Below are 25046 nucleotides of genomic sequence, written 5' to 3'. Positions count from 1 at the left end.
GGCAACCGCTATCAAGCACATTGTTTACATTCAAATAATAGTGCTAATGTTGATTTCAAGTCATATTAGCAGCCAATGGCTATTAAAGTACATTGTTTGTAGTCAAATAAATAGTGCTAATGTTGATTTCAATTCATATTAGCAGCCAATGACTATCAAAGCACATTGTTTTTGGTCTAATAAATGGTGCTATAGTTAATTTCAAGTTATATTAGCAGGCAACCGCTATCAAGCACATTGTTTACATTCAAATAATAGTGCTAATGTTTTTTTCAAGTCATATTAGCAGCCAATGACTGTTAAAATACATTGTTTATAGCCAAATAAATAATGCTAATGTTGTTTTCAAGTCATTTGAGCAGCCAACCGCTATCAAGTACATTGCTTATAGCCAAATAAATAGTGCTAATGTTTATTTTAAGTCATATTAGCAGCCAATGGCTAACAAAGTACATTGTTTACAGCTAAATAAATAGTGCTATAGTTGTTTTCACGTCATAATAGCAGCCAATGGCTATTAGAGCACATTGTTATAGCCAAATTAATAGTGCTTTAGTTGATTTCATGTCATATTAGCAGCCAATGACTATCAAAGCACATTGTTTTTGGTCTAATAAATGGTGCTATAGTTAATTTCAAGTTATATTAGCAGGCAACCGCTATCAAGCACATTGTTTACATTTAAATAATAGTGCTAATGTTGTTTTCAAGTCATATTAGCAGCCAATGGCTATTAAAGTACATTGTTTATGGCCAAATAAATAATGCTAATGTTGATTTCAAGTCATATGAGCAGCCAACCGCTATCAAGCACATTGTTTACAGTCAAATAAATACTGTTAATGTTGTTTTCAAGTCATATTAGGAGCCAATGGCTATTCAAGTACATTGTTTATAGCCAAATAAATAGGGCTAATGTTTATTTTAAGTCATATTAGCAGCCAATGGCTAACAAAGTACATTGTTTACAGCCAAATAAATAGTGCTATAGTTGTTTTCATGTCATAATAGCAGCCAATGGCTATTAGAGCACATTGTTATAGCCAAATTAATAGTGCTTTAGTTGATTTCATGTCATATTAGCAGCCAATGACTATCAAAGCACATTGTTTTTGGTCTAATAAATGGTGCTAGTTAATTTCAAGTTATATTAGCAGGCAACCGCTATCAAGCACATTGTTTACATTTAAATAATAGTGCTAATGTTGATTTCAAGTCATATTAGCAGCCAATGGCTATTAAAGTACATTGTTTATGGCCAAATAAATAATGCTAATGTTGATTTCAAGTCATATGAGCAGCCAACCGCTATCAAGCACATTGTTTACAGTCAAATAAATACTGTTAATGTTGTTTTCAAGTCATATTAGGAGCCAATGGCTATTCAAGTACATTGTTTATAGCCAAATAAATAGGGCTAATGTTTATTTTAAGTCATATTAGCAGCCAATGGCTAACAAAGTACATTGTTTACAGCCAAATAAATAGTGCTATAGTTGTTTTCACGTCATAATAGCAGCCAATGGCTATTAGAGCACATTGTTATAGCCAAATTATAGTTAATTTCAAGTTATATTAGCAGGCAACCGCTATCAAGCACATTGTTTACATTTAAATAATAGTGCTAATGTTGTTTTCAAGTCATATTAGCAGCCAATGGCTATTAAAGTACATTGTTTATAGCCAAATAAATAATGCTAATGTTTATTTCAAGTCATATTAGCAGCCAATAGCTATCAAAGCACATTGTTTACAGTCAAATAAATAGTGCTTATGTTGTTTTTAAGTTATATTAGCAGCTAATGACTATCAAAGCACATTGTTTACAGTGAATTAAATGGTGCTAATGTTGATTAGAAGTCAGTCTTACATGTAATTGCAGGCCCAATATTTAAAGTATCACATAGAGAGCATGTAACAAGTTGTCACTGAACGAATGTGTGAATATAAAACTAAGGGGGAAGTTGATGTTGAAGTGTGTCTGGTGAGCTTGTGTTTGCATTTCGGCTTATTTTTAGATCCGTCCACGAGCACAAGGAAATCTTTTTGCTTCAGGCATATTTCTAAGCTGAAAAGTGAGCACCTTTTGCATCGATGTAAGGGAGTTTGTTGCACTTTTAAAGGTCACATCAGGACGCTAGTGTAGTAGAGGACTGATTATTTCCTTTAAACCGAAGTCGTACACACAGACCTTCTGTTTCAGTTCAACATTTCACTGCATTGACGTTGATTTTTGCGTCATTTCATAATGCTAATAAAGAAACAAAACACTTAATATTCAGACGTGCATGATGCATACCGCTGACATCCTCTTAATAATACTGATCGTATTAGTTTCTAGACTGTAGGTTTACGTTTGAGGAAGTGAAATGGATTAAATAAACACATGCATTGACTTCTGAACAACATGCATTATTTTGTATTGAGGTGAAGTTGGTTTTATATTCACACATTGGGGCTTTCTGTTTAATAATGTCATTATTTGCAAATTCCTAATAGTACAATCTATGACTATCAAAGTATTACATTGTTCACAGTCAAATGAATAGTGTTAATGTTGTTTCAAGTCATACTTGCATGCTATTTCAGACCCAGTATTCAAAGTACCATATAGGGAGCAAATCACAAGTGGTCACTGAACAAAGGTGCGAATAAAAAAACCAACGTATACCTCAATTGCATCATTAAAGGGATAGTTCACCCAAAAATTAACAGATTACTACTGAATACTTTACAGATTGCTTTCCAAATCAGTGCGATTCCTCATTAAACACACACACAGCTATTTTTATGGGGATTTCCCATAGACGTAATGATTTTTATACTGAACAAAGGTTATATTCTTTCCCCCATACCACAACTCTACCCCTAAACCAACCCTCACAGGAAACAATCAGCGTTTTTACATCTTCAAAATAGTTAATTCTGTGGGATTTTACTCATGTGGACAAAATAAAAAATCCCCACTTTGAGGACAATTTGTCTCCACAACATGAGGAACACAAGCACACACATATGAATACATGGACACACACACACACACACACACACATACACACACACACACACACACACACACACACACACACACACACACACACACACACACACACACACACACACACACACACACACACACACACAAGTAATTTTACAGTGTTTGTAAAAGAAACAATTGCTGGTCCCTGCCGACTTCCAAGGCTTTTCTATATTTGCTGGAAGTCTATGCTTCCAGCAGCAATTGTTTGGTTGCACACTTTCATCAAAATGTATTTTAATTTGCAGCAGCAGAAAAAAACACGTACAGTTTTTTATCTACTCGAGTTAATGATTATAACCTTTTAGAGTGAACTGTCTCTTTAAAAATAAGTTTTAAAAGACGGCATTTTTAAATTCTTAAAGTTATTTAAAAAAACATTAATTTAATTAAAACATCTAAAAAAACATTTTAAAAAGTCTTAAAGGAGACAATTTATAATTTTAAAAGCAGCTATTTTAGAACTATAAATAAAAGAGTGATTTAAAACAATAAAAAAAGAAATTTCACAGTTCTAAATATTCAAAAAAAGGTAAAAAAAAAAGCTCTCTGGAAACAAATTCTAAAAACACATTTCAATTTTAAAGCTCTTAAAGGAGACACTTATCAATTATAAAAGTTCTAGAAAAGCAATTTTAAAATTGTAAAACTTAAAATAGTGATTTTAGAACTCTTTGGAGTTTTGGTGTTGCTGCCTTTCTGAAAATATATGTTTGCCCATTTAAAGTGATGTGTGTGCTTTTTGTGCATTTTTTTCAGAATTCTGAAAATGATAAATAGATGAATTTCAAGGATCTAAAAGCAGTAAAAGAGTGATTTTTCAAGTCTCTTCAAATAAAAAAATCTAAATGCAAAAACTTTCAAAGAAATTGGATTAAATTTTCAATTTAATAGCTCTATAAAAAGCAGAAATGTAAACATTTTAAAACCATATTTTAATTTTAAATTAAAATGTAGAAGTTCTAAAAACATTTTACTTTTAAAAGTGACTTCTAATAGTGCATAAAAGCCGTTCTAAAATTGTAAAACTCATAAAATGGTGATTTTTGAATTCTGAAAAGTTTAAAAAGAGTAATTTTAAGATTCTAAATGCTTTAAAAAGAGTGACTTTATAGAGTCTCTTAAAATAAAATTCTTAAACCAGCTACTTTAAAAAAATGCAATTACATTTTTTTTATTTAAAAGTTCTAAAAAAAATTAAAACACAATGGATTGAGTTCTAAAAGTAAAAAAGGCATTCTAAAATATTAAAGAAATTTAAAATAACATTTTATTTAAAATCTAAGCATTCTAAGGACAGTGCTTTTTAATATCTCTTAAAAGAAATAATCTCAGCTATTTAAAACATGTGGATTTAGCTGTATATTTTTATTTAAAATCTATAACAAACATTTTAACTCTGAAAAGCTTTTAAAGCAGACATTATAAAATTCAAAAATCATATTTCAATTAAAATTTAAAATTTGAAGTTCTACAAAAAATTTACATTTAAAAGCTAAAAGAGCTGAAAAAACAAGTGATTTAAAAATTTAGAAAACTTTAAAAAGAGGAATTTTAAAAATCTAAATGTTATATTATTAAATTTTCATATTTTAATTTTTTATATTTTTCTAAAAAAAATTCTAAAAAGCTTTCAAAGGAGAAATGTTAAACTTCTAAAAACAGATTTTAATTTAAAATTAAAATGTAGAAGTTCTAAAAAAAGTAATTTTAAAGTCTCTTAAATTAAAATGTAGAAGTTCTAATGAGTAATTTTAAAATATCTTAAATGAAAATTCTAAAAGCAGCTACCTTAAAAGTGTCATTTAGAATTCGAATTTAAAAGTTCCAAAAAACATTTAAGTTTTAAGAACTCTTTAAAAGGAATTACAAAATTCTAAAAGTTCTAAAAACTAAGATTTCAATATTCTAAAAGCTCTTAGAAGTGCATTTGAAATTCTAAAACTTCTTAAAAATCTAAAGAGCTTTTGTCAAATCAAAAGGTTCCATGAAATGTTCTTCATAACTACACTGCAAAACACAACTTTATCAAATGAAATAAGTGTAGTTAACTTAAAATTTACTAAAAGGTAATTCTACTCATTTGAAAAGAGTTTTCAACTCAGTGTTGAAGGTAATGAGTTAACTAAATGCCTCATAACTTCAACTTAACTGGAGTAAGTTTACAGCACTCATATAGATTAGTTTTTAACTCAAATGGTGTGTAGCAATCGGTTTCCTCAAACGGTTTGAGTTGCCTTAACTTATTGGGTTTTGCAGTACTCAGTTAATTTGAGTTCTCTTCATTTATTGGATTTTACTTGCTCAAATTGCTTCATTTACTCAAATGGATTAAGTTCACAGTACTCTTTAGGATTAGTTTTTGAACTTAAATGGTTTGTTGCAATCTGTTTCCTCAAATGGTTTGAGTTACCTTAACTTTTTGGGTTTTACAGTGAATATACTGTTATCAAACACTTTATGCAGATCAGGCAATCAGCTTGCAACGAGGCCTTGATTTTGCATCTATTTTTTTAAAGCACAATACATGAGTCATGGGAAATTTTCAATATGCTAATGCACATGACTGTGTGTAATTGTTCACTCCTGTGTGTTTTTGACAGCTTGGCCCTGGTCGTGACTTTGGTTCCTGTGTCCACTACGCTAGGTAAGCAGACCTTCTGACTGTTTGATCTTTGCGCATTTCACATTTAACTTGCAATGGTCAGTAGCTATAAAGCTGCACGCATATTGAACGTCTTAAAGCTTCTGGTTTGGTGAAGATGGAAAGAAAAGCTTTGTGGATGAGTGTGGATTTAGGGCTGGGTTACTAGAAATGAGTGTAGGTGGGGGATTCACCTCCCTATAGCAAAAAATGTTAAAAGAACAAGGAAGTAAAACTCGGACAGTAAGAAAAGGACTGTTAAACCGCTGAGATAAGTCACAGAGAAGCACCCTGATTGAAACACACACACCCACACACACACACAATTATACACACATGGGGCATACCACAGAAATCTATGATAATGGAATAAAGACAAGAAATATGATTAAAAATATTCCTAGAAAGATCTATTATGGGTAAATGGGGTTTTTCAGTTAAATTAAACAGTTTATATAGCAAAACAAAATCATATTTAATAATACTGACAGATTAATAGAATCTAAGATCACAGTTTGGCCCCAAAATACTCATTAGTTGTCATGTGAAATGTGTATACTTTGCTACTATCCAATATATGTAGGGTTTACCACCACAGGGTTTACTCATTTGTAAAAGATATATTAATTTAGTGTTTCTCAACCACATTCCTGGAGGAGCACCAGCTCTGCACATTTTCCATGTGTCCTTAACCAAGCACATCGGATTCAGATCATTAGCTCAGTAGCAGAGACTGAGCTGTAATGGGTGTGACAGACAAAGACATCTAAAACATGCAGTGCTGGTAGTCCTCCAGGAATGTGGTTGAGAAACACTTTGTCAATGAACAAGTTCCGTAGTGTATGTTTTCTGTTTATTTACGATAGCGATTTGCATTATGGGATGTTTTTCTCTGCTCTGTTGAATTTTGATGTGGAAAATAAACAGAGTGGCTTTCATATTGGCATTTAAGTAGTTTGAGATATAAGTGTGGTTTATTCATAAACTAATTTCGAGAGGATCACGTGCTTATAATCAACACGGCTGGCTCCGTGTTAGCTCCGTAATCAGCCCTATTAGATGATTACGGAAGCATTATAAATAACCTGAGTTTTTCACTCCAGTTATCTTCGTCTTGAAGCTCCGCCCCTTTCCACCCCTACATCCTCCCACTTTTTCTGATCGGGCGACACGGTGGCCCAGTGGCTAGCACTGTTGCCTCACAGCAAGAAAACCGACAGTCCAACCCATCGGGCCGGTTGGTGTTTCTGTGCGGAGTTTGTATGTTCTCCCCGTGTTCGCGTGGGTTTTCCCCGGGTTCCCCGGTTTCCTCCCACCGTCCAAAAACATAAACCATAGCCAATCGACTAAAACAAATTATCACCCAATACAACCTGAGTTTACACTTCTCACGGTGACAAGCAGGGGAGTTCTCGAGATCTACCTGACCTCGAATTCCCCTCTCGCCCTTCTAACGGGAGGGAGCCCCAGGCTCGAGGATAGTACAAGCTCAGGGCTCTCTCCCGGGACAGCATGCCAAATATGCTTTGATTATCAGCTAAGTGTGAACTCTTGAAATCTGTTAATTAAATGTACTGGCTGTCAGGGCCAGTAAACAGAAAAAACCCAAATGCAGGTGAAGACAATGATTTATTGTAGAAGGTAAAAATTCTAACAGATCAGTTCATAAGCCAGAATGCAAAATTGAAAAAAAAAAAAAATCTTTTAAAGGCAATGTCTCAGTCTCAGGGGAAAAATACAGAAAAACCTCACTTCGACAAATGGAAAAAAAAAAATGCTCTTCAGCAAGCAGTCCTCTCAGCCTGATCAAGAAAGAACAAAAACTATTATAGTTCAAAAAATAAACGAAAAATGGCAAAAAAAAAATAAAATAAAAACACACTTGCAGACTTTGCTGGAATAGTTGAGGGGAAGAGAATGACTGGAAATAACCAGGAACAAAAAAAAAATAGACTGGCCAGTAGAAACAGAGGCAGGTGTAATTGTCAGAACCACGCCAGTGTCCAGGACATCATAAATTCAGGCAGCACAAGAGCAAAAACTTCGGGCAAGCCAGGAACTAGACAGAAAGGCTGGGAAGGTAAGGAGAGAGTCCTGCATGGAGTCAAACAGAAAAAGGTTAACTAAAACATTCAGGTTACCTATATTTGATGTTGCAGGGTCAGAAGCACACAACCATCTGACACTGAACAGCAGAAACCAAGAGAATAAATAGGGGAGCTGATGAGGAGAAAGTAAGCAAAGACAGGTGAAGCAAATCAACTAAAATTATGAGAACGAGGGGGTGGAGAGAAACAGTCAGCAGCACAAACAAAGGAACATGTGGCTAATACAAACAGAACAGATAGAACCAGCCGATCAGCCAGGAGTCCTGACGCTGGCAGGTTTTTGTTGCTTAATATACAACACCAACCCAGACAATATGGCACTGCAAACTAATAAAAATGACAATAAAAGTCACTTTTTACAACTTATCAATGTTAAAAGATGCTGTTGGAAAGATCAAAGTGCCATAATGCAAATCAAAAGCAGAAATAAACTAGGAGGAATAATAACATGAATCACAAAATATAGAAAACTACTGCTAATTTACGGATATCTTTTACAGTGTTGTAATATTTTGTTTAAAAATTGATTTTACTGAATGACAGTGGAGCATTATTTCAGCAATGTTTTGACAGCTTGTTTTCTGAATTATTATTTGAAACTTTAAATTAGACATATCATGTGTATATTAAGTCACATTTGTAAACTTTATTTGATGCACATACAGTTGAAGTCAGAATTATTCGCCCCCCTGAGTTATAAGCCCCCCTGTTTATTTTTTTAACTGATTTATTTTATCTTTGTCATGATGACAGTAAATAATATTAGACTAGATATTCTTCAAGACACTTCTATACAGCTTAAAGTGACATTAAAGGCTTAACTAGGTTAATTAGGTTAATTAGGCAGGTTAGAGTAATTAGGCAAGTTATTGTATAACGATGGTTTGTTCTGTAGACTATTGAAAAAATATAGCTTAAACGGGGTAATAATATTGACCTTAAAATGACCTTTCAGCCATAACCCAGTACTGGGAAACACTCATACACACACACATAAACACACACACACACACACACACTATGGCCAATTTAGTTAACCTATTCCCCTATAGCGCATGTGTTTGGACTGTGGAGGAAACTAGAGCACCTGGAGGAAACTCACACCAACATGGAGAGAACATGCAAACTCCACAAAGAAATGCCAACTAACCGGGACTCAAACCAGCGACCTTCTTGCTGTGAGGCCACAGTGCTAACCACTGAGCCTCTACTTTAATAAATAGAATTGAATATTTTTCCTAAAACTAGAGTTTTTATTCTAAAAGTTTTTTAAAGAGCCGTTTCAGAATTGCAAAATGTCTAATAGACATGATTTTGAAATTCTGGAAACTCTCAAATGAGTGATTTTAAAAATATTAATGTTCCTAGAGCTCCAAAATGTGATTTTTAATTGGATTGTTTGACGTAATCTCAACTGAAACTGAGGCATGGAGTAGAATTCTTAACATTAAAAAAATAAAACAATAGTGTGTTGTTTTATCAGCGATCTGCCAGTAAGAGTAGTTCAGCTCAAGCACATCAAATGAAAAGCAAATGAGAAGAAGGGGCGGGGCATGTCAGATACTAAAGAGCATTTGATTGGTTATAATGTAATGAGAAACTGAAAAGCGAGGTGATGTGAATAAAACTATTGATCCATTTAGGCGGAAGTGACAAAAACTACAAGCTTTACATGTTTATATCAGGTTTATATCTTCTAAACGCAAATTTAGTCACTCTTTTGGAGCGCACTAGCTTAAAGATATCTGATACTAACCTTTAAAAAACTTTATTTTAATTTAATTGGACATTTCTAAAATGAGTGATTATAAAATTCAGATTTTTAGGAATGTAATTAAGTTTTTTTGTTTTTATTTTAGAAATGGTTGCATAAATATAGTATAATTATTTTGTAGTATTGATGTTTTTTACTGTGTGTGGTGTGCATTATATAAATATACATTATCTTTCATTTCACCCAGGTGAAAACAGGAAATAATTCTTATTTTATTCTTCATTATATGCTGTTTTTAAAATAGTATGCTAGTGTTTACACCAATGATCTCAAACTCAATTCCTGGAGGGCCGCAGCTCTGCATGGTTTAGCTCCAACCATGTTCAACTCACACCTGCTTAATAGTGTCTGGTAGTCTGGAACACCTTGATGAGTTGGATCTGCTGTGATTTACTAGGGTTGAAGCAAAACTGTGCAGAGCTGCGGCTCTCTGGGAATGGAGTTTGAGTACTATGGTTTACACTAAGATCCATCTGTATACAGTAATGAATGTTATTTGCTATTAATGAAATGTGCCTCTTTCTTTCTTGTGTTTGTGAAGGTGACAACAATAAACCGAAAAACATCTCGGCTGTTGTAGGTCGCAGTGTTACCTTCAGATGTCCTTGGAACCTCAGTATTCCTGTTTACAGATTGTACATTCAGAAACTTGGAAATCAGCCTCTGTTCATAAATGGTTTTAATAATGGCAAGAAGCTACCAGTGTCTCCAGAGTACCAGGACAGAACAGAAGTGAACCAAGCGGAGCTCAGCATGGAGATGACAAACATCAAACTTTCTGATGAAGGATCATATAAATGTGTTGTTTTTTCCTCAACAAGCAGTCGTGATATATTCCAGATCAATCTCAAAGTCACAGGTATGAAAACATTGTGAACAGATGACTTAATTTTGACTTAAAAGCTTGACATGCTGACTTAATTTTACCTTTAGAAATCAACAACAGCGATAAATGCAGATTAATTAGTTTTAACTTTTTGCATTTTTTTAAATAACACAATAAACGTTCAGCAAACTACTTACGGACACTTTTATAAAAATGCAAAACAACACTGTAAACAGAGATTAGTAACTTTAAAAAAATATTGAGTAAATCTGTTTGTTCAATCTACTTATTTCAAGAGTTCACACTTAGCTCATGATTTATACATAGCTTGTTAGGTGTGCTGTCCCGGGAGAGAGCCCTGAGCTCAGGGGATCCTTGGGCCCAGGGCTCCCCTCTTTGGGCGTGGGGAAATTGATCGATTGCTCCTCTCGAAATTACTTTAAAATTAAGCTTCACTTAAAATGAGCTGAAACAACACAATTTTTACTTTTTTTTTTTTTTTGCAACAACTTTTTGACCCTAAATCTGACTCCCATCTGGGTCACGGCCCAAATGTAACCTTGCTTGTCCTACACCAACCAACTCGCTGTGAGCTGAGATCAAACTGGCGACTCTGCACATGGAGTTGGTTGCTCTAACAAGGAGTCTAAAGACCATGGCATCTATCGTCTGCCATTAGAGCACCTTTAGAGGTCAGAGGAGTGAGGTTTATCTGCACAGCAATTTACTACCTGGCCTTCGCTACCCTTACTCCCATACTGGTCACAGCACCAGTGTAGCCCCGGCGGTCCTACACCACCCAACCCGCTCCAAGCTAGGATCGAACCAGCAACTCTTTGCATGGGTGTCAGTTGCTCTAACAAGGAGGCTAAAGACCATGGCTTCTAGCGTCTGTCGCTAAAGCTCCTTTCGAGGTCAGAGGAGTGAGGTTCACCTGCACAACAACTAGCTGGCCTCTGTTACCTCACTCCCATCCGGGTCACAGCACCAATGCAACCCTACTGGTCCTACACCTCCCAACAAGCTCCTTGCTGGGATTGAACCGTCCTCTCTCTGAATGGGAGTTGGCTCCACTTACAAGGAGCCGTAACATTGCTGGTCCTACACCCCCCAACCCGCTTTGAGCTGGGATTGAACCGGCAACTCGTTGGATAACAAGGAGGCTAAAGAGAATTGCCTCCAGCGTTTGTTGCTAGAGCACCTTTTGTAAGAGGTCAGAGGAGTGAGGTTTACCTGCACAGCACATCTCTAGCTGGCCTTTGCTACACTCACCCCCCTAAAACTCACTCATATCTGGGTCACGATACTAATGTAACCCCCACCCAACCCATTTCGAGTGGTAATCGATTCGGAGACTCTTTGCATGGGAGTCAGTTGCTCCAACAAGGAGGTCAGAGGAGTTCAGAGGAGTGAGGTTTACCAGCACAACACTTCACTAGCTGACCTCCGCTACACAACTACTTATCTTAAAAATTAAGTAAATCCAATTAATCTTTTTTTTGTCAGTGTAGCACTTGAAATACAATTATTGATATAAAATTAATAATAATAATAGGACATATTTGAATGCATTTGAAGAATGCTAACACATTTTGCCAAACTTGTACATAGTAAATTAGAATTATGTCTGAGAAGTGCATGAGTAAATAATCATACTGAAACATTAAAAGCATTACATATAAAAAAATACACTTCTCCTTTTCGTTTACTTCCTTTATTTCTCCACCCCTTAAAACTTACTCAAATGCAATTCTCTATATGAATTCGGCTGTCAGTGATGCATATCCCTCAAGTGTATTTTAGTACGATTAAGATCTGAAGTATAATTTGCATATATTTATATATATTCACGAATGAGTACTTGTTTTATTGGCATACGCACGTCTGTCTGCGGGGGCACGCTTGCGTGTGCTTGTTGGAAACTCACTGCTGACTCAGACATATGTACCGCGCTTTATAGGGAAGTGAAACACTAGGTTGGAAACCTCTGCAGATCTCTTAAATGTCACTTATTCTGCTGTTTTCTCTGCTTTTTAAAGCCGAATTCACCACTCCTGAATTGAAGTCCGAATGCAGCGAGAATGACGGTGCTAAAAAGGGGCGGAGCTGTCAGATGAGCTGCTCGGCAGCGGGCGGGTACCCGGTGAGTGACGTTAAATGGCTGGGGCTCAACCAGAGCAGAATAAGAGTCCTTCAAAACGAGACTGCAGAAAATTCAACATCCAAAACATGGAGTGTCAACCAGACCATCAACTACACCTGCGAGCATCCCATCAATGTCAGCTGTGACATAGGAGGCTCTGATTCCCACACCATCACTATATGTAAGTGTTTAAAGTATGATCATATTTTACATCTCCGATCCTACTCAACACCTAAACACAACTACTACCCTAATAACTATTAATAATCAGCAAATTGGGAGTTGATTGAGCTACATTTTTAGCTAATGCATTGTGTACGTTAAAATAAAGTGTGACTGGTTTAAAAAAATATATTTTATTGTTTAAAGAGCCCCTATTATGCATTATAAAAGGTCATATTTTGGTTTTGGGGGTCTTCAACAACAGGCTGATATGCAGGCAAGGTCAAAAAACACTCTAGTTGTCTTATAATATGCATTTATTTTACCTGATTATCCCAACGACTCCCGTATGATTCGTTCCCAAAACCCCTTCTTAGTGCAAAGCTAATCTGCTCTGATTGGTCCGATGACCCAATCTGTTACGATTGGTTGACTGCATTCAGCGTGAGATTGAAAGAAATGCCCACCACGGCTATGTAGTAGCAGAGAGTATGTGAGAGCCCAATGCAGGAATGCAATAAAGCAATGCAGGTAAAAACCACCATATTACTGTACTCTTAACCCTAATCCCAGGTAATAACAACGACACATTCAGTATTAATCCACACAGTGGCAAAGGTTGAACTATTTTGAAAACTGATAGAGCAGCACATGTGTAAGAACAGCTGATGCTGGCTATCGCAAAGACAAACGGCAGAGGATCGCGAGTTCAGAAGCGCATTTAAATTGATAAAGGAAGAAGCACGCGTCACATTTTCAGAATTGTTTTAGATGCAATATGTGAATAGTCCCTTGAAGGTTTAACCTGAGAAATGCATTACAAGCACTGATCTATAATAAATAAGTGATTACAAGCCGCGCGGGGCGATTACAACTTATAACACACAAATAAACAGATATTTTGCAAACTACAGAAATCAAGGAGACAACACTTTTAATTACACTTTCATGTTCTGATCCGGAGGAAGAAGAAACTGGTCCATTTGGACTTTAAAAGTTACTCACAAAGTTCCTGTCAAAGTCTGACAAAATCCCATACATAATAGTCTTTGCTGCTCTTTCCTTTAATAGCAAACGGCCGACGAATCCCACGCTGCAGTGTAGGTTATTGTATCAATCATCAGAAAAATGACAGCAACAAACACAGCACACGGTTGGTTATACTGTGGTGTTGTTGTGAAAATCAGCTTTAACCCTTTACTTTATCTTCGCCTCGTGTTCAGTCTTGTGATCCCCCACGCTCCGCTAGTGTCTGAAGGGAAAGGCAAATTCACATTTTACCGGATCTAGAACTACATATTTGATGATGTACCGTATCAATGTCGATGCGTTCAAGCAAAAGATCCGAACCCAACTCGATTCATTTATTCGACTCTGAGTTGACTATTTCGTTAATGAATCAATACTTTTAAACATGCTGCACTTTTGGATTTAAACCTCAGCTGGATGTTTTCATTCACTTAGTGCTGTGTTGCACACTACATGGAAGCTCATTTTCAAAAACCCATAACAGGAGCTCTTTATTAATCTTTTTTTCACAATATTTTTCACAATTCCACTTTAGTATTGTTTTCTTTTTTTTAAATAATAATAGTTTTTTTTTTGTTCTATTTATTTTACATTGCAAATGTTATTTATTTATTTATTTATTTATACGTACATGTTTCCCCCTCAAATTTTCCATGGACTTCCTTATGCCGTGTTTACACCATACATGTAAAGTATGAGTTTACTCCAGGGTGTCCGCAGGGTCTTAAAAAGTTTTACAAATTGGTAAATCAATTTAGAGAAATTTAAGGCCCTTAAAAAGTATTAAAAAGTTTAAAATGGTATGTTACAAGGTATTAAATTTGGTATCAGTACGCTAAAGTTTGCCTGAATTTAATCTTTGAATGCTGTGTAGTTTATAAAATCAAACAAATCCTGCTAGATTTGACATCACCTGCTTTGTTTACTGCAGTAACCAGGGAAACACTGTTATTCCTGCTGTTGTAAAGGCGCCACCTGCTGGATTAACATTTTTATTTAGTATATGAATACAGTTTTAGTTTAGGATTCGTTTCTTGCAATCAGTATTTAGTGAATAAACTGCAAGTTAAAATGTTGGCAATGTTCCTGGGTGAAACCTGATGTGGTGATGAGGTCTTAAAATGTATGCAAAGAGTCTTAAAAATGGGTAAGCTATTAAATTTTCAATCTCTGATTTTTGTATCTACCCTGTACTCGCTTCATTCGTGTCAAAGTCGCTTAATTTGCTTGTGAAATTCACTTCATAATAGATGCAGATTCGCATCATGGGCGGGGCTTCTGTCTGACCGGTAACTGTAGCTTCATTGCTAAATGACTAACATGGATTTTATTGAGACAATAGCTGTGTTTATGTGCTTTAGGAAGGCTGAAAAACAGCATAGATTCGTTCGGCGCCGTGTCTGAGTCCACTAGAGTCTACCTTTTAGAGGTGCAGCCAGCTCTGTGAGCTCATAAACTCCTCAAGAAACTGTACCTGGATGATAGAGGATTTCAGCAGGGCTTCAGACTGAGCCGAGCTCAGTTTGATGAGCTGTTGTCCGGTCTCAGCAGCAGGATTTCCCCTCAGGACACCAACAACAGACAGTCATAATCACACCCCTACAAAAACACGCTCATAGTTAGTTATTGCGGCACGAATGTCCACTGAAGTTCAGGTTTTCCAACTCAAGCGATGAAATACGCCTGAAATACGCGTCAAACTCTCAACTCGTGCCACTTCATTCGCCCAAATGATGTACTTAGAGCTGCTCCATTCACACGAATCACGCTGCAGGATGTCTATTTGCGTCTTTGCATTGACTTAACCACGTCTGGTGTGAACTCAGCATTACAGTTTCCAGTTTAAGGGAAAACATGAAGGGGGAAACTTAAAGTGGAGCTATTATGAGAAAATCACTTTTATAAGGCGTTTAAACATAGTTGTGTGGCAACAATCTGTGAGTATAAGCGGCTTCTAATAGTAAAAATGTATTTATTTTATTTTTGTATAATCACACTTGATTAAAAACTGTCTGCAGAAACACTTTCATTCTCCCTTTGTACGTGTCATCAGAGGAGGAAAGCCCCGCCCACTAGTGACTTTAGTCTTGTTTTTGAATATGCCACTATACTGACACATAGGCATGTGTAGCTCCGCCCTGTTTTGAACAATCTCATTTGAATTTAAAGCGACAGTCACCAAAACGCCACAATTTGGATCAAAGCCTAAAAGGGGCAGTTTGAGAGAGTTAGAAAACATTATCCGTGTGCTATTTTAAAGCTAAAACTTCACATACACACTCTAGGTACACCAGAGACTTGTTTTACATCTTGTTAAAAAGGGGCATAATACAGTAGGTCTCTTTCAAAAGCTCTGTGTTTTGTTTTGTTTTTTCAGGTGAAGCTGAATCTTTTCCTCTGAAGGTGATTGTGGCCATTGTGTTTGTGCTTGTGTTTGTCATGCTGTTAGTTCTTGCCTTCTTCATGATGCTCTTCTGTAGAAGACAAAGACCACAACCATATCGCGCAGGTATACAAACACACACTGATTGATCAGAAATCACCAAAACATCTTCAAATCTTCATCAAACATCTTCTGATCATGCTTTTTATGATCTCTTTGCAGATCATCAGGTGGACGGTGCTCATATTCCTTTGGAGTAGGTATCTTCTCATTGTCTCATATCACTTTCAAAGCAATACTTCACCCAAAAATGACGTTACTTTACATTTATGATAAATCAGGCGGGATTATGAGTCCATGTTTTCCCATGCAGTTATCATAAAATAGGCTGACGCTCACATATACAGTTATTGACAAAATGATTCGCTCTCCATTTTAATTATTAATCAAATACTTCTCAAGTATTGTAAGCGGTGAGCAGGGCTGGACTTTTTTTATGGTCCATCTTAGGTAGTTTGTTTGTGTTGCATTTAATGTTTGTTAGACATTCTTGCCAGATTCCAGGCCCCTCTCAAACATTTATTATTATTATTATTATTATTATTATTATTATTATTATTATTATTATTAATAATAAATAACATTATTATTATTAACATTATTATTATTATGTTTACTATTATTATTAACATTATTATTATTATTGTTACTGTTAATATTATTATTATTATTATTATTAATAAATAACATTATTATTATTAACATTATTCTTATTATTATTAATAACATTATTATTATTATTATTATTATTATTATTATTATTACTGTTAATATTATTATCATTGTTATTAATATTGTTATTATTATTATTATTGTTATTACTATTATTCTTATTATTATTATTATTATTGCTATTAATGTTATTATTATTATTATTATTATTATTGTTATTAAAAATTATTATTATCATTATTATTATTATTCATAATAGCATTATTATTATTAATATTATTATTCATAATAACATTATTATCATTATTATTATCATTATTATTATTATTGTTATTATTATTAATATTATCTTTGTTATTAATGTTATTATTATTATTAATATTATTATTATTGCTATTAATATTGTTATTATTATTATTATTATTATTATTATTATTATTGTTATTATTATTATTCATAATAGCATTATTATTAATAATAATATTATTCATAATAACATTATTATTAATATTATTATATTATCATTGTTATTAATATCGTTATTATTGTTGTTATTATTATTATTCTTATTATTGATATTAATATTGTTATTATTATTATTACTATTATTATTATTATTAAAATATTTTTATTATTATTATTATTAAAATATTATTATTATTATTATTATTATTATTATTATTATTATTATTATTGTTATTGTTGTTATTAATAAAAATAACATTATTATTATTATTAATATCATCATCATCATCATCATCATACTATTTAGGTCTTGCAAGAGATAAAAGCTATCTGCATGTAAAAACAATACATATAAAAAATAAATAAAATAAAAAGAACTGATTAGCCCACATTTAACAAATGGTCCGGCCCTTGGTATTTGCCAGAATTGCCAGATGGCCAATCCTCCCCTGACGTTGAGTTTTTTTATGCATTTTTTTTTAACATATTAGTTTTTTGTAACTAATTTCTTGTAACTAATTTATTTTCTGTGTCATTAGGACAGTACATAATATTTTACTAGCTATTTTGCAAGATACTACAGTTGTTACATAAAAAAGCTATTATTCCAAAGTAAAACCAACAACTCTTTCTCCAAAACAGAAACGTAATAGAACATTTTGCAAAAAAAAGTTTTCTTCCTTTGTTAAACATTACTGTGGAAATTATGAAATCATTATAAATGCATATACTCAGAGGAAGTAAAATGTAATATATAGCTATGAAAAAAAATAAGAGGCCACTTGAAAATTCTGTTTCTCTGGATTTATTTATAATTAGTTGTGTTTAATTGTGTTCTATAAATAAATTTTAATTAAAATTTAAAACTATTAGGAGTAGGTTTCAGTAAAATTAATGTTTTTTTTCTATAAAATTCTTATACAATTTTCTCTAAATTTAAAATACATAATAACATAATATGACATAATAATAACATTTTTAGGACATGACAATTGGTCAGAATAACAATTGTTTTCATTTGTTGTGATAAAAAATCTGCGTTATTCCACCACACATTGATGTCTTAATTCCTCAGAAGTTAAAACATTAGTATTATGTTGTCTAAAAATCAATACACACTGAAAACACGGCACCTTTTTTGTTATTTTGACCAACTGTTTGTAAAATACGCAATTTTCATCAAATCTTTGCTGAACAAATCCAGAAGTAGTTTAGTGACATATAACTATAAATTGTAAATCCAAAAAAGACTTCCAAGAGATGTATCTTTTTTTAAAGTAATTTGTAGTAAGCTTATTATAAAATTTAACAAATTAGTTGTCAATGCATTTTTTTCTCATTTTAATTTAATTTGACTGAAATAAAAAAAACTCTATTTAGACAAATTTACCAAAAAAAAAGAAAAAAAAAAGGAAAATAGAATTTACAAAAAAATTAAGCTAGTCAACACCTACAAATAATAAAAGTAGTAAATAAAACTAATAAATGAATAAATAACAGTGGTTTGTTTAATAGCTATTTAAACACATATCTGAAGGGTGCTAATATTAATGAGCTTAGCAGTTTTTACTTAAAAAAAAAACTGTTATTCCAAAACAGAAATAAGTTATTCCACAGTAGAAAAATATAATAGAAAATACTGTGAAAATAAACAAAAAACAAACAAATGAATTACATTTTTTGTAGTTCTTTTTTTATTATTACTTGTAGGCGTTGACTAATCAATCAATTTAATTAAGTAATAAATTAATTAATTTGTTTGTGGGGCAGCACGGTGGGTATAGCACAATCGTCTCAGTCACAGTCGCTGGTTCGAGCCCCAGCTTGGGTCAGTTAGCATTTATGTGTGGAGTTTGCATGTTCTCCCCAAGTCCCTGGGTTTCCTCCCTGTGCTCTGGTTTTTCCCACAAGTCCAAAGACATGTGCTATAGGTGAATTGGTTAAGCTAATTCGTACGCAGTGTATGTGTGGAAATGAGAGTGTATGGGTGTTTCCCAGTGATGGGTTGCAGCTAGAAGGGCATCCGCTGCGTAAAACATATGCGACCGCAGAAGTATAAAGGGACTAAGCCGAAAAGAAAATGAATAAATGAATAATTTGTTGTTTTTTTCACAGTATTTTCTATTATATTATATTAATTAATTAAATCTTGAGAATGTTTTGAATAGAAAAAGCCCCTCAGCAGCACTAATTATATTATATTATATTATATTATATTATATTATATTATATTATATTATATTATATTATATTATATTATATTATATTATATTATATTACATTATGTTATATTATATTATATAATATTATATTATATTATATTATATTATATTATATTATATTATATTATATTATATTATATTATGTTAATACTTAATAATTATATATTATTAAGATATACTGGCGATGCGGTGACGCAATATGTAGCACGTTCGCCTCACAGCAAGAAGGTCGCTGGTTCAAGCCCCTGCTGGGTCAGTTGGCATTTTTGTGTGGACTTGTATGAGTGTATCTGTGAATAGGTGTGTATGTGTTTCCCAGTGATGGGTTGCAGCTGGAAGGGCATCCGCTGCGTAAAACATATACTGGATAAGTTGGCGGTTCATTCCGCTGTGGCGACCTCAGATTAATAAAGGGACTAAGCTGAAAAGAAAATGAATGAATGAATTAAGATATACTGCATTTTTGGGATGAACTTCTGCTTTAAGACTCAAGTGATGTCATGTACCATTAGTGTCAAGAATAACCAATGAAATTCCTGTATTTCTAACTAGCGACTGCCATTCACAGCGACAGAGTGTCTGAGACGTGATGTGTTAACCGAGGAGATGCCAGCGGACTTTCAGCTGCTGGAAGAAGAGAAAAAGCAGAAGAGCTTCAGCACCGAGACAAACTCAGTCAGGCTGAGTAAAAACACGGTTTCACTGCTGTGTTCGCCGGCAGGCCCTGACAGACGTCCAGATGAACAAAACAACATCTACCTTCTGCCTTTCAGTCACATGGTTTGAGGCAGCAGTGAGTTTATTTCTGTCCAGGTGCAAATTTTGCACACATTTCAGATTTATGTTGTCGATGTTTCTTTAAAATAGTCAAACTTTCTCTGAAGAGTGACACTGAAAACAAATAAAGCATTGGATTTACTACATTTTTTCTAAGGTAAGTGTTTGCAAACTATTTATATGGGCTGAATTTAAACAAACTAATTAAATTTAGTCATGTTTAACTTAATTTGTTTGTTTACATTCAGCCTATATAAATAGTTTGCAACCACTTACCTTAAAAAGTTTAACAAATCCAATGCATCATTTGTTTTCAGTGTAGTTACTGCTCCCAAGATCTCACATAGAGTTGAAGACAAAATCATTAGTCCTCCTGTGAAGTTTTTAAAACATTTCTTAAGTGATGTTAAACTCTGCAAGGATATTTTTTGAGTATTTTATAAACAGCTGAAAGATGTCTTTTTTTTATAATTATTTTATTGGGGGGATTGAGCTTTTTTATATATAGGACAGTATGATAGACACAGGAAAAGATCAAGACTTTGAGCCGGTGTCCATTTGTACTGGTTACACTTAATTTTGATGGTCCGTTTGTTAAATTTCAGTTACATTGCATCTACATGCCAACTAATTCTCATAACATTAGAAGTAGACTGTTAGGTTGGGGGTAGGGTTGGTGTTAGTATAAGTTGACATGTACTTGCAAAGTTTCTTATAGTCAGTTAAACATCTGTTGTAGGAGCAGTATCAACAGATATTAAGCAGACAGTCTACTAATACTCAAATGGACCATCAAAATAAAGTGTTACCGTCCTACCTTGTCAGATTGTCCTACATCTTATTCAAAAAGTAGGTAGCATATTTTGATGACGCAATATGCTACCCATCAGAGTGTAAATTTTAATGAGAAGTCAGGGTGTCCGCGGGGTCTTAAAAAGTATTAAAAGTTGATAAATCATTTTTCTTATTTCTTTTCATTTGGCTGGAATAAAAAAAGAGTAAAACCTGCTTTGGTCAATATTTTTAGTTCCTTTAAGGATTTTTTTTCTTTCAATTTCGAATTTACAGAACAAACCACTGTTGTCCCAGTACTACTGTACTATCTTTCAAAATATATTTGTTATATATAGTTATTAGAGATGAGATATTAAAACTAGTATGTTTAATAATTTGATGGTACAATATTCTTTCCGTTAACTAAAGGAAATATTTGAAAAAGAATTAAAATGTCACAGGAAGGCTAATAATTTTGGCTTCAACAGTGAGTTGAGTGTTTCAAATATGGGGATTTTTAATTCCCAACAATTGGGAGTTTGTTTTTTTTAAACATTCATATTTGGGTCAGTTGTGAGTTTGTTTCATCTAGGCTCAAATTCACAGACGTTTCAGGTTTTATGGTGTGGAAACGGTGCTGTTTAATATTCTCAAACTTATTCAGACAAGTTTAATGGCTAGAAATCGCTTCATATAATCCACAATCTCCCGTAGCCAATATGTGATTATTTAAAGGGACAGTTCACCCAAAGATGAAAAATAACTTACAGTTTTTGCATCTCTCACTTGTTTTAGATCTGAATATCACCTTGTGTTAAATAAGTTATTACCGGTGATCACTGACTTCCTTAGTATCTTCTTTTTCTACTATGGAAGTCAATTTTGAGGTCCAACATTCTTCAAAATATCTTCTTTTGTGTTCAACAGAATAAAGTTAGATAAGAAGTTTATTAAAAGGTTTTGTATGTTGTGATTCACACGTTATTTCAGCTTATTTACAAATGGACTTTTATTGACATTTCAGTAGTTTGAAACAATATATTGTATCTTTTAATATACTGTATTTTTACAATGGGGAAAATAAGTATTGAACATACCATCATTTGCATCTAGATGTTAATAGCAAACAAAACAATCCACATATGCAAAGTAAACAAATCTAATTTGTTTAAAAATTAAGTTATGCATAATAGAATGAATTGATGCAAGGAAAACGTATTGAACACATGAAGAAAGGGAGGTGTAGTTAGGCAGTGAAAGCCCAGACAACAGATGATTTTTCTCAGTAGTTCTTCAGCAAGCCTCTGCCCTTCCTCAGTGTAAATGAATATCAGCTGCTTCAGTCCAACATCTACATTAGCAGGAGGATGAAGATGAAACCAGGGTGGACATTTCACAATGACAATGATCCAAAACACAGCCAAGGAGACTCTCAAATGCTTTCAGAGAAAGAATATCAAGCTGTAGAATGGCCAAGCCAATTCCCTGACTCGAATCCAATATAAATCACAAAATAGCTCAGATTTGATAGACGAGACCAACAGAATCATCAAGATTTTGACATTCTGTTGAAGTCTGTGAGAAACTCACAACTGAGCAATGCATTTGACTTTATTCTCCATATGAGAGGAGACTCAATCAACATTATAAAAGTGCTAGAGAAAAAAAGACATACACACACACACACACACACACACTCACACACTACAGCCAATTTAGTTCATCCATTTCACCTGTAGCACATGTGTTTGGACTGTAGGGGAAACCAAAGCACTGGGAGTAGATTGGCAGAACATGCAAACTGACTCAGCGGGGACTCAAAACAGCAGCCTTCTTGCTGTGAGGCAACAGTGCTGACCACTGAGCCACCGTGCCACACCTACCCTCCATATATCTAACAATATATCACTTCAAACTATTAAAACTGTCAATAAAAGTCACTTTTAAACATCAAGATGAGGATAAATGAAGATAAATTTAAAAATATGATTCACAAAATACAGAAGTATCCTAGTTCACTGATTTATTATTGTTTTTACAGTGTGAGTAAATTGTTCATATTTGGCTGTACTGTCTCTTTAAGACTAAAGTGTTATAATTGTGCAATTTCTTCTTTTCCAAACCATTGGGAATGTTTCCATTCAGGCTTAGACTGTTATTAAAGTCAGAATGAAAGTGAATATATTCTGACGTGGGCCAGTTGTATGGTTGATAAACTAACCATGATGGTTTTGATGACTGTTGCCTATGTTCATTTTACGAATGTGATGTCAAAATGGTCATTTCTATGCAATGCTTCTAGAAGCCGATGCTTCATTTAAAGCTTTATTTTTTTTAAAGCCAGTTCTCATTACGAGCAAAAGAACATAATAGACAGAAATCAAATCCTGCATTTGTTACATAAAACGCTGGTCATTTGCATAAATATCTCATGTTTACTGTAATATTCCCACCCTGCTTTATGATGCTCAATCTTTTTTAACATTTACTGACATTTATGCTGCGTTTCTTAATGTTTTTGTACTGTCAATAAGTTCTCAGGGTGAGAGTAAACAGAGTTTTAAATGTCTAAACTGTTTCCAGTTTGGAAATATCTTATGCACTTTGCTTTCTGACTGCTTGATATTGAATGTACGGTTTACTTTTTTGTAATTTATGACTAAATTATTGTCTTTCTTAATAAAGTTGAAATAAATGATGCGTTTTGTTTTTATTGATGTTCCCTGACTGATTTCATTACTTGCATCTCAAAGTCAGAGGTTATTTAGATCAGTAAAGCTGGTTTATTTGATTAAGTTGCTTGAAATTTAGAAGATTTTATCTAAATATTATTTTTAACTAAATCATTTCCACTCAGGATGTGTAGTTTTGTCAGTTTTAACCAGTAGAGGGAGCTCACGTCTAATAAAATTATCAAAATAACCCAGTATACGTTTTTACTGCTACTTTCCCTACTAAACAAAAACTGCTTAAACCAGCATAGGCTGCTTGGCTGGTCAACCAGGCTGGTTTTAGAGGGGTTTTGGCCACTTCCAAGCTGGTTTCCAGCCATTTCCAGCCTGGTCTTAGCTGGTCAGGCTGGGAGATGGCCAGCTAAAACCAGATTGACCAGCCTAGCCAGGCTGGGAGCCCAGCCAAAAACAGCAATGTCACAGGCTGGTCACGGTGGTTTTAGCTGGTCATTTTCCAACCTGACCAGCTAAGACCAGGCTGGAAACCAGCTTGGAAGTGGCCAAAACCCCTCTAAAACCAGGCTGGTCAACCAGCTTAAAGCAGCCAACCAGATTAGGCTGTTTTAAGCTGTTTTTTCAGCAGGGTTTATCCAGGTTTTGACAAGAATACTTCGTCATTTGGGTGATATAAATATATATACATATGTTTACCATGTGTTTTTAGTGATTTTGTGAGGTAATGTTTCATTTGTATTATGTATTATTCTGTATTATATCAAGTCGTTTATCAGCAAATTGAATACATTTGTAATATATTGTATACATTTGCAATATATTTTATATTATGATCATAATTATAAAATTAATTATGTCACGCAGCTTTTTATTTTAGTTTTTGAAGGAAATAAATGTTAATAGCTCAGACCAAACGTGTATTTTACATTATATAATAATTATATTATTTATACAATACAAATATATTCGTGTTTCATATATTATTTTTACAAACACTATAATTTAAAGCATCATTGCCATTTGATTTTATCAAAAATGAAGAGTCGATGCGGCGTGATGACGTCATTAATATGTTAATTAGCGCATGGCATCAACAACAACTTGGCGTTTGCAACACGTAAACGGGCTTTGGCTAATTTACGTCGACGGTATTTTTTTAACGCTGTTTACAAGTTTAACTATCAGCAATATTAGTGTGTTAGTAGTCAAATGACAGATGAATCCACTTGAGATGACACTACTTTGCCTGCTCTTGAGTGTCCAGATCATTTCCAAGAGATTTC

The 25046-nt window shown here is 33.8% G+C and overlaps 1 protein-coding gene across 9 annotated transcripts in view; it reads left to right on the top strand.

Annotated features, from left to right (window-relative positions):
* The window catches only part of cd80/86 (cluster of Differentiation 80/86), a 43031-nt gene extending 19257 nt beyond the window's left edge, over positions 1–23774 (top strand). For 2 of the 9 annotated variants that reach the window (XR_012390334.1, XR_012390333.1), the window contains exons 5-11: positions 5641–5684; positions 10105–10422; positions 12429–12713; positions 16101–16232; positions 16329–16362; positions 20094–20990; positions 21057–21260. Coding sequence is in view for 6 of the 9 variants with exons in the window: in XM_073922671.1 (XP_073778772.1) it covers positions 5641–5684; positions 10105–10422; positions 12429–12713; positions 16101–16232; positions 16329–16362; positions 20078–20108 (844 nt within the window). In the remaining 3 variants the exon portion in view is untranslated. 9 annotated transcript variants of the gene reach the window in all.
* The last annotated feature ends 1272 nt before the right edge of the window (positions 23775–25046 follow it).

This window comes from Danio rerio, chromosome 15, assembly GCF_049306965.1.
Source record: "Danio rerio strain Tuebingen ecotype United States chromosome 15, GRCz12tu, whole genome shotgun sequence".
NCBI lineage: Eukaryota > Metazoa > Chordata > Actinopteri > Cypriniformes > Danionidae > Danio > Danio rerio.
Note: the sequence above shows the minus strand (reverse complement) of the source record. Positions and strands in the feature narration are given on the sequence as shown.